General features: G+C 33.8%; 1 protein-coding gene across 1 annotated transcript; it reads right to left on the bottom strand.

Annotated features, from left to right (window-relative positions):
* Nucleotides 1–7,244: 7,244 nt before the first annotated feature.
* On the bottom strand, nt 7,245–9,737 carry LOC111479247 (probable N-acetyltransferase HLS1). The gene is made up of 3 exons (XM_023123800.1): nt 9,543–9,737; nt 9,298–9,443; nt 7,245–8,139 (listed from the first exon to the last, which is right to left on the bottom strand). The coding sequence occupies exons 1-3, from the start codon at nt 9,735–9,737 to the stop codon at nt 7,245–7,247; spliced, it is 1,236 nt and encodes a 411-aa protein (XP_022979568.1).
* Between the last annotated feature and the right edge of the window lie 2,078 nt (nt 9,738–11,815).

Below are 11,815 nucleotides of genomic sequence, written 5' to 3' on the forward strand. Positions count from 1 at the left end.
AAAAAAAAAAAAAAAAAAAAAAAAAAAAAAAAAAAAAAAAAAAAAAAAAAAAAAAAAAAAAAAAAAAAAAAAAAAAAACAGAATCAAAAGCAAACAAATAACCAAACTCTCATCACTATGAGCAAAAGAAAATCCGGCTGAATTGAGAGATTTCAATAGGACGTGAATTGCAGCAACACGATGAAATCCTGAACAGTTGTTTCTGTATTTGAAAAACAAACAAAAAAAAGATTATTCCAAGAAAAAAAAAATAGAAAAAATAAAAATTCCTGATTTGTTCTTCGATGTCTCTCTATCTCTCTCCTATTTTTTTTTCTCTCACTATTTTCTCTGCGGCTTCTTGGGGTTTTCTCTATCCATCATCTTTGCGGATGAAAATTGGAAATACGAAAGAAAAATGCTTTTGATTGGTGGCTTATTTGCTTTCCCCTTTTTCTCCTTTATTTATTTTATTTTATTTATTTATTTATTTATTTATTACCAAAATGATAGAAAAGGCCGTTAATAATTAACAGCTTTTTAAAAAAAATCTACTTTCAACCCCTAAACTTTTCCTATTTAAAGAATACTTTCCTAATTTTTTAATTATTAAATTTTAAAAAAACATTTTTATTTAATAACTGACGAAAATTAAGGCTGTCGAGAGAAGATATAAGAAGAAAGTGAAAGCAAACGTTGTGAAAAAAAAAAAAAATTATTTAATAATTTAAAAATTAGAAAAATATTTTTAATTTAAAAAAAAAAACAATTTTATGCCTCTAATTAATACCAAAAAAAAAAAAAAAGTATCTAACTCCTTCAAGGTTGAAAGCGGTAATAAATCATTTAGTTCTCTGTTAATAATTAATATTATTTTTTAAAATTAAGCATACAAACATTATCCATTTATTTCTTTATTTAATTGTCTATAGCGAGGAATTAAGTAATTTTTAAAAAGTAAAAAAAAAAAAAAAAATTATTATTTTAGAGAGCCTTTTTACTAATAGTAAAAAAAATACAATATTTTATTACCGTGACATTCATTTGATGAAAATTTAAAGTTTACTATAGCCGGTAAAAAAAATATATATTTTTGCCCCAAATTTAAATTAAATTAATAAAGTGTCTCTTAGAAGGTGGCACTTTCTTATCCAAAAGTTAATAATATTTTATTAGCTTAAATAATAATAATAAAATAATGGAGCAGAATCTGTTTTGTATTTTCGATATTAATTTAAATTTGTAAATAAAAGGGTAGAAAAGAATCCAAAACAATCGGGTTAGATAAGATTTAAATTACACCTGTAATGGTAATTTAGGAGATGATTATGAATTTATAATCAAGAAATACTCTCTTCATTAATATAAGGCTTTTTGAGGAATCTCAAAACAAAGCCATGAACACAATATCTTAGAGAGGAGTTCACTCGTCCTGTAGGGCCCACAAAAGAAGACTTTCATTTCCAAGTTTAACTACTTAGCTCGTTTGTTTTTAGGTGTGAAGCAGTGTCAAACTTTAGTTTATTATATTTAATTTATATACTTTTTTAATTGGTAACAATTATTCTTTTTAACTTATATTTTATCACGAGTAATTAAAATAATGATGAGAGTCAAAATTCTACCATTATAAAACTTCACGGTTCTCTAATTTTGGTCTAAGCTTTTGATAAAGCAAGAACGCTTAAATCAAAGACTAGAATTATATCGAGATAAGACTAGAGTTAGATTATTTATTGAGATCAAAGATTTAGAAGCAAGATTTAAAAATATATTCTAAATTAAGCAACTTCAAAATAAAACTTTATCGGACAAGATTAAATGATTAAAAATTCATCAAAACTTATCATTGACAAAAATGATGCTCAGATTTAAGATGTCATTTATAAATACACACTCCATTTTGTTGTCATCTTGTACAAAATCTATGATGCAATCCCGACATCTATCTTGAAGTTCTTATGATATGATTAATACACCTAAGTTCGTATCATATCCTATGATCACGAAACGAAACACATAGAATCTCAACGGGTAATTAAGAATTTAAAAGAAACAAATGAATATTGACACGAAAGCCCTCATGTTCATGCACGGCCCCTTATATGACCTAAAATACTTCAATTATTCTTTCAATCCGAACATTTCACAAGTAGATAACGACCTAATCTAACTTGAAAAAGAACTTTCATTTAAATAACTTATCGATATCTAAACCCTAAATGACTTGACCAATCTTTGTAACATATGGGCTTTATCATTGTCATGCTTGTAAAGCACGCATTGCTAAGAACTAAAGTACAACACGAAGGAGACTTGTGAATAAAGTTTGTGGTCAATAATTTGTGTAGTGATGTGGACCATGCATGCTTGAGTTTGACTAATTGGAGATAAAAAGGTGGGCAGGTGAAGAATCATCCAGCCTCGTACAACCAAAACCCTAAATAAAGATAAGAGGATTTGGAATGGCAATCCGACTCGCCCAATCAGTTTCAATAACCTAAGACGTGCGGGTAATTTATTCGTCAAAATAGTATCTTTGGAGCTATTTCTTGTCCCGTCCTTTGCCCTTTGCCCCGACACAACACTTGGTTTTTGATGTGTCTTTAATCAGTTAGTGTGATATCCCACACTGATTGAAGAGTGGAACGAAACATTCCTTATAAAAGTGTGGAAATTTCTCCGTAGTAGACTTGTTTTAAAACCGTGAGGCTGACGACGATATGTAATGGGCTAAAGCGGACAATATATGCTAGCGGTGGGCTTGGGCTGTTACAAGTGATATCAGAGCCAGACACCGGACGATAAGCTAGCTCGGACGTTGAGTCCCCAAGGGAAGTGGATTGTGAGTCCCTAACATATGTGTTTTAGAACCGTGAGGCTGATGACGATACGTAATGGGCTAAAGCGAACAATATATGCTAGCGGTGGGCTTGGGCTGTTACAAGTGATATCAGAGCCAGGCACCGGACGATAAGCTAGCAAGGACGTTGAGTCCCCAAGGGAAGTGGATTATGAGTCCCTAACATATGTGTTTTAGAACTGTGAGGCTGATGACGATACGTAATGGGCTAAAGCGGACAATATATGCTAGCGGTGGGCTTGGGTTGTTACAAGTGATATCAGAGCCAGACACCGGACGGTAAGCTAGCAAGGACGTTGAGTCCCCAAGGGAAGTGGATTATGAGTCCCTAACATATGTGTTTTAGAACCGTGAGGCTGATGACGATACGTAATGGGCTGAAGCGAACAATATCTGCTAGCGGTGGGTTTGAGTTGTTACAAGTGGTATTAGAGCTAGACATCAAACGGTATGTCAGCTAGGACATTGGGCACCCGAGGGAAGTGGATTGTGAGATCCAACATCGGTTGGAGAGGGGAACGAAGCATCCCTTATAATAAGGGTGTGAAAATCTTTCCCTAACAAATGCGTTTTAAATCCGTGAGGTTGATGACGATACATAACCGGCCAAAGTGGACAATATCTGCCAGCAATGGGTTTGAAGTGTTACACTTAGGTTATGTATAAGTTCACTTATTTCTTTTTGTACTTGATTTATTAACGTTTATGACTTTATAGTTTTCTCGACATTAAAGATGTAGAAACTCAACTTTTGAAAAGAAAGTCGACTTTCTATCAAGACGGTGTTGACTTGAAATGATTAGAGACAATGTTGACTAGAAACAGTGATTAACTTTTAAGAAGAAATGTCTAAGTTGAGTGTGGCGTTGACCTAGAACGATCTGACATCATTTAGGTCTCAATTTTTGTTTTGGTTACGGTCCAAGTTCATCGCTAGTAGATATTGTCCGCTTTAGCCCGTTACATATACAGTCTCACGGTTTTAAAACGTGTCCACTATGAGAAAAGTTTCTACACTCTTATAATAAGGAATGTTTCGCTCCACTCTCCAACCCTCCAACCAACGTAGAACCGGAAAAAATCAGTTCCAGAAACGACTCCAAATTGCGTTCATGGTGGATAAATCGGAGCCCTGAACCTCCAAGCTACTCCCTCAGAACTCGCCGCCGGTGAAAACTACCGGGAACACCATAGACAGCCCTTTCCCGTCCGATTGAGAGTTTATGTACATATCTTGAGCCCTCCCGATCTCTCTCGACTCCACCCTCGGCCCTTCCGTCACCGGTCACCGGTCATTTTCTCCCGCCGATTCGTCTGGTGAAGTAGTCGTGGACGTAGATGACGATGCTAGTCTGGTTCAATTAGGGCTTGAAGAGGTTTCGGGAGTATCTTTTATATTAAAGTATCTTTTAAATTTTTTTCAGTTAAAATATTTATAAATTCTTTTAAAAGCTTTTATTTTTTTAAATGAACACGGACAGTTTCCATTTAAAATTATATATATTATTGAAATTTTAAAGTATTATTTTTTAAATAAAGTAACTCGAGCGGGTCATAAGATGTGACTTTTTCTTTCTCGTCAATGCTAGCATCTCTTAAGCCACCCCTAATTATTGATTGGAGTTTTGATAGGAGTTGGACTGAACCTATGGTTGACCCACCCCTGACTTGTAGGATTAGGTGCCAGATTAACACGCCTCTATAATCGAAACAGATATGTTGCATTGTCGATAGAAAATTCGCTCGTATAGACGTAGCCTAGTCTAGAAATAAAATAAGTACATAGTTAATGGATTTTTTTATTATTATTATTTAGAATTATAGATGAAGACATAATTTGAATAAAAGGAGATAATACATTTTTCATAAAAAAGAAAAAAAAATGATATTTTTACTTAAGTTAAAAAATACATATTTTCAATCAAAAAATTATAATTTAATTTTTTTTACTATTAAATAAAAATTAATTTCACTGAACCGGAGTGACTCGGTGGCAGCTTTCTTTTTTTTTTTTTTTTTTTTTTTAGAATCGGATCCGGTTCCTAATTCGGTATCGGATATTTATCGGCAGAATATCAGAAATCCACAAAACCAAACCAACAAATTTCCTCCACGTGGTAAAAAAATAAGCAAGGATAAAAGTGCCGAGCCACTTCAATGACCGCCACGTGGAAAATAGTACCAGTCACATTTTAGCCCACAACATACCGAAAATACCCTTTCGTTTCTTCCGCGACAGAAAGCCGTATCGGCAGTACATTTGGAAGGTTAAAATCGTAATTTAGTCTCCGTTCTTCTTCTTCTTCTCCGGAGAGCGCCTTCGAAAGCAAAATCAGACGGTAATCAATCTCATCTCTTCTTCTCCTTCAATCTCATCTCTTCCTCTCAAAATCCTTACAATCTATTGAATTACAGATGAAATATCTCCACTATTCCCCTCCATTCCGCTCACAATTCCATCTCCGTTCTTCCAGAGGCTCCTCAACGGTGGTTCTCGTCGCCGATCGATCATCGGACGGCGTGAACAGAGAGGCGTCGGAGGAGGCATTGGAAAAGACTCCTTCATTTGGCAGGTTTAGGGCTCCGATTTATTAACATGCATCTAATATCATCTCACCGATTTATGGTTTGAAATCATGCTCATATTAACATGCTAAAATACATATTCGAAGTTGTATAATCAATTTGTTAAAAACTAAGTAAAAGGTTAGGAACAAAATAGTTATAATTTTAAAGTTTAAGGACTAAAATAAGATAGAACTGAGAGTTCAAGTACGAAAATGAACATTCTAAAAGTTCTGAGACCAAAAATGGAGCGAGAACAAAAAATGAGATTTGAACCAAAAATAGTACCATACAGAACCGTAGTTTAAAGTTCAAGAATCTTTACTCAGGCTTGGAGTCGAAATATTACTTACTTGGATTGCTTTACTTCATATAGATCGTCTCTAAACATAAGTTCTCAGAGTTACGTAACATGGATGACATGGGCAGCATTGGAACAGGATCAAGGGAAAGCAATCCATGTCGAGGAAATTCGAAATCTCTATTTCCAGCAGGTCAGAACCTCAGTTACACTACATCAGCTCAAACTGTAATTTTAACTTGATCACTTTTTGATATTGAAATGGCTGCTTGACTTTTGAAGCTTTTGAACAAGTGATGCTGATTATGATTATAAGCTTTTGAAATTTGAGTTTGTTATGTGGATAAGAAAGTGAAGGTTGTTTTGCAACAGTGAACTGAAGTTGTGGATGATGCTTCATGGATTATGGGATTGTTAGAGGTTATTGACCCAGCACTAGACAGCAAAAAGAGACAAACTGTGGATGCTGGAGCAAGAACCATTCACCACACCTTGAACAGCAGATGGAGGCACTCGAAACGCCTGCATAGACGACTCGGCTGCCTCCACTTCTGGTAACAATGTGGTTGAAACTGAAACTGAAACTGAGTTTGCTTCAACTATCAAAGTTGGATGTTTAACAGAGCCAAACAACAGAATCATCCAAATCATCCTGCACAAGACTTCACGGTTTTAAAATGCGTATGCTAGGGAGAGGTTTCCACACCCATATAAGAAATGTTTTGTTCCCCTCTCCATAATTAGTCATATAATTAAGACTGATGGATTCATAATTAGATAAATCTGTTCATAGAATAGATGTGGATCTCACAATCCACCCCTTTGGGGCCTAGTGTCTTCACTGCCACAACGCCCGTTGTCTGGCTTTGCGTCTGATAGGGAGAGGTTCCTACACTCTTATAAGGAATGCTTCGTTCCCCCTCCAACCGAGGTGGGATCTCACATCCTCAGGATAATTGCCAGATTGTGAAGGATACAAGCCAGTGTTAATGAACTATCTGGTAAGAATTTCTTCAAAAGTACGATCACAGCAAGTTCAAACAATTTTGTGCCAGTGTATCAAATCCATTTCAGGAGCTTATAGTTCATTCCAGAGAAAAAGCTTCTGATTGGAAGCGATGTGCTGTAAGTCCTAGCTTCCCTCACTGTAGAATTATTCAGAAAATTGTTATATAGCTACAAAGGATCAAGGAAGAAAGCACTTCTTGTAGTCAATGCGCATTTAGCAATGCTATTTTTCCTTAACCAACCGTTGCTGGAAGAACAATTTCTTGTCGTGTGCTAAGGTTTTTCAATGGCCTAGATTTTAGCTGTTTTTCTAGTACAATGTAGTGTTTGAATCCTGAGTTATGAGCACTTTTAATCATTGTTTAGTTTCAATTCTCAACCTTTACTTGCAATTTTTAATGAGTTCTAATCATCTTGTTTTACGAACTATTTAAACTTGGTCTTTACCATTAATTTTGCTGTCAGCATCTTGAACAGAAGATTGATGTAGAAAAAGGAGCAAAACGAGGTATGAATAGATATTGAAATCTAGAAGTCTCTGGGGTCAACAATCACATTTGCAGCTGCTTCCATATCCTTTGACAACAACATTTCATCCCTTTTATCATCACTACTCTGTACACTCAATCTTTTCAGGTACCAGTTATCGTTGATGCGAGACATGGATTTATTGTTTTGTGGGACGTGGTTTATGATTGGATCAGAAACAGATAGTTCGGTGACAATGGCCTTGCAGTCGTTCTCTTCTTCAGCCAATCTCGAAGCGAAAAGCCATATCGACTCGACAAGCTCTCCAACTCTCTCCCCCTCCCCAAATATCCCATACAGGAAGAAGAATCCAAATGACTTCCCAAACGACACAGAATCTGGCATTTTGAAGCAGGAAATGAACTTTTTTCTTGCACTTTTCAAGAACCTTAGAGGTAACAATAATTCATCTTTTTTTGATTCCCTTATCTGAAACTTATATGCCTTGCAGGTATTCCATATGCTAAACACCACCCAAGAGCTTGGCATTCTCTGGTAAATCTCTGAATCCTTCTCTGAACAAATCAAATGGGTCCAATCTTCTTGATTGAAATAAGAAACCCATGTGCCAATACTCAGTTTTTCCTTCAAAATCACATCAAAATCCATTGGATAAACTCCTTTAGCTGTGAGACAGTTTGTGTAGAATGATATTGCTTGCTCTATGTTCAGTTTCTCTGTCTTTATTTCCCCATTAGTGATGTCTTTTGTTGGGAACACAATTGGCTTTCTGAATATCACTAATGAGCTGAATTTTACATAGTTGCATTTGCGAGTGAAGAGATTCTTTGAGGCTTTGTTCTTCTTCTCTATTGCTAGAAATGCATAGGGAGCTCCATTTCTTATTACCCATTCTTCAACTGAGTGTACTAGCTTTAGTCCAATTCCCAACCTCCTACACCAATATTAACATAAATATAATATCATCACAAAAATTGTTTCATTTAATTTAATTTAATGAATAGTTAGAGCCAACATGTGCGCATATATATTGCTCTCTCCACCTAGTTAAGAGGTTCGAAGAATCCTGACGTCCTACGTGTTATTGTTTGACTTCAAAATAATAAGATTCATTTGTAACAAGTCCAAGTCCACCACTAGCAAATATTATTTGCTTTGGTCAACGTATTGTTGTCAGCCTTACGGTTTTAAAACGCGTCTACTAAGAAGAGATTTACTCATCCTTATAAGGAATGTTTCGCTAACCGATGTGGGATCTCATAATACAAAATACCTCCAACTTTTGAGATAAGTTGCAATTATGTCTCTAGATTTAAATGTGCTCCAGTTTTGAAATTGTTCAAGGACTTAATGCTAATTTTAAAATTTCAACAAAAAAAAAATTACCAAAATCCATTTCGGAATCTCATAGATCAATGAATAGATTATTATTTACAACGTTAAATAAATAAAGTGAGAAGCTCTGAAAAATTTAGATATAGAATAGTTCAAATTTATACACGATTTGATGTATTATGTTTATAAAACAAGTCTTTTTATTTGAAATTTTTGTAATATAAGTATTTTGTTCGGAGAAAATTAATACTTTTTTTTTTTACAACTTTTTAAATGAAACCACTTAGGAAATTTTACAAAAAGATTTTAATTGGTAGAATCATGCTCTAAATTTTAAACAATTTTTAGTTATCTAAAAACACTTTAAAATATAAATTTTAAAGAATTTATTAAAATAGCGAAGAAAAAAAAATTTGGCCAATTAAAAATATTTTTCAAAATAGTATAATTATGACCTAAGTCTAGCACAACTATTAAAAAAATCTATAGAAATACAAATTAATTACACTACTAAATTATAATATAGTAATAATAATAATAATAATAATAATAATAATAATAATAGCTTCATACGGTTTAATTAGATAATATACTGAGATTTTGAAAAATACTCGAGAGAAACACTTTATAATAATTTTAAATAAAGAGAGTGAGAGAGAGATTTATTTATACTTCACCGACTAAAATTTTGTGAATGAATTAAAATCAATAATTAATTAAAGAATAAGTTATTAGATTTAAATTATATATTTATTACCTGTGAGCAGGCGAAACACGAAGCCCCAATATGCAACCAATCCTCGTGGTATTAGCTTCTCCGGCGGCGGCGCCGCCAGTCCCCACAGACTTAATACAGCCTCTAACCACTCCCACGACGTCGCCCTTTTCCGGCAGCTCAGCCACCTGTTTTAAAAATAAATAAAATAATAATAATAATAAATAAATAAATAATAAAAAAAAGACAGTAAAGAATGATTATATAATGGATTTTATGGAACCGACCAGCATAATATGAAGTGGGTAGAATCTGATCCTACAAAGAGGATCGCCCATCATATCGGTAAAAATGGATGCCCCTCCTAATTTAGACCCAATTTCACAGCTTCTCTCCAGTTTTTCCACCATTTCTGTGTCTCTTTCTTCATTCACTTCTCTTATTATCACTGTAATTTTCTCATCTCCCTTTTTTTCACCCATTGTTTTTCACCTCCAATTGACCAAATGGGTTAAAAAAGGGGAAAAAAAAAAAAAACCCTTTTTAATTTTTTGGGTTGAAAAAGACACTGAATTTTGAATCTTTCTCCAATGGGCTAGCTGCCACTCATCCACGTACCTCATGTTATATTGCCTTCTTATAGACTTTTCAAATATTATTTTTATATTCAAAATCCAATTCACTTTTTTTTTTCTTCTAAAATTATAATAAAATTTTCTACTCAAATTTCACCCGTTAAAGATAACTTGAAATATTCTACGTTTTATGAACTACGAATCTGACGATGATATGTAATGAGCTACTAGCGGTTAGTTTGAGTCGTTACACCGTAGATATTGTCTGTTTTTGCTCGTTATGTATCGTCATCAACCTCACCGTTTTAAAACATGTCTATTAATGAGAGACTTCCACATCCTTGTAACGAATGTCTCGTTCCCCTTTCCAACCGATATGACACACTGTTCGTTATGTGGCTCTGATACTATTTGTAACAACCCAAACTCATCACTAATAGATATTATCTGCTTTGACCAATTACATATCGCTTCAGGTTTACGATTTTTAAACGCGTTTACTTAGGAGAGGTTTCCACATCCTTATCAGGAATACTTCGTTTCCCTCTACAATTAATATGAGATTTCACAATTCACCCTCTTTGAAGGCCAACGTCCTCATTGGCATACAGCCTAGTGTCTAACTTTAATACTATTTGTAACAACTCAAACTCATCACTAGTAGATATTATTTGCTTTGACTCATTACGTATCATCGTTAGTCTCACGATTTTAAAATGTCATCTACTAGAGAGAGATTTTCATACTCTTATAAAAAAATGTTTCGTTTCTCGATCCAACCAAGGTAGAATCTTCCAGGTAGCGTAAGGCGTAATTACTGGTCCTGTCATGTGATCCCACTACTTTAATAACATCTCCAAACAAAAGGAAACAAAGGCATATATTACGAATGGGATTTTGAGAATCTTTTTAATCATTTTATGTAGTTTTGTTTCGTCTTCTTCTCGTGTTTCTTCTTCCTTTTCATAGCCCTGAATCTCGAGAAGCAAAAATAAATTTAAAAAATTAAAAAAAAAAATTAAATTCTTTTTTTTTCTAAAAAAATAAAAAAATTGCTTGTTTGATGGATGTCGGCAGAAGAGGAAGCAAGAGAAAGCCGAGTAATTTATTCGTTTGTTGTTTTTGCTGTAAAGATTTATTCTCTCAACTAGCTCGTAGATTTAATATCTTCTGTGATCATATCTAAATGAGAGCAATCCTAAGAATAAAATAATTAAAAAAGATTTAAAAATAATTGTCTGGACAAGGCAACCTCCTGAAAATATTCTTAAAAAACATGTTAAAAGTGCAGTATATTGGGCACGGGGAATACCTATAATCTCCATACATGTGCAATATATTGATGAAAGTCGGAGCTCTTGAACTGGCGGATGTACATTCGTATGGCAATGCAGACTCGACTCACGATGACGATTCCTCTTGAGAATTAAGCACAGTTTTCAACCCGATTGAAAACTAATCTATGGTCTGAATCGATTCACCCTAATACGAGTATTTGTTTATACATGTGTTAGAATTAGATATTAACACTTTTGAATTAAAAAACTAACACCGTGATTAGTTTAGGGATATTTTCGAGGTAACTAATCGTGTCGTCCGACCAATTAGTGTAGGCCATGTGACGAAACTGTCCTTGGCTCACTTGTTGGTCTTTGAATCCATTATTGGTCATTTTAGCTGATCTGGACTGTCTCTCTGATGGACTCTTTGAAGCATCTTTTTTTCTATTGATGAATTTTTTTTATGACGTCATAAATGTTTAATTTAATTTAATTTAATTTAATTTATTTATTTGTGGGAGTTCTGATGTCCAACTAAGCAATTTCAGGGCTTTTGAAAAGTCTTTGATATGATGATGTTCTTGCAGTTATCATCATTGTCAATATCTGGTCGTCAAAATCTTTCTTTCTTTTCAAATTTCCTTCAAAAAAAAAAAAAAAAAAAAAAAAAAAAAAAAAAAAAAAAAAAAAAAAAAAAAAAAAAAA

This window comes from Cucurbita maxima, unplaced genomic scaffold (genome assembly GCF_002738345.1).
Source record: "Cucurbita maxima cultivar Rimu unplaced genomic scaffold, Cmax_1.0 Cma_Scf00005, whole genome shotgun sequence".
NCBI classification, from domain to species: Eukaryota; Viridiplantae; Streptophyta; class Magnoliopsida; order Cucurbitales; family Cucurbitaceae; genus Cucurbita; species Cucurbita maxima.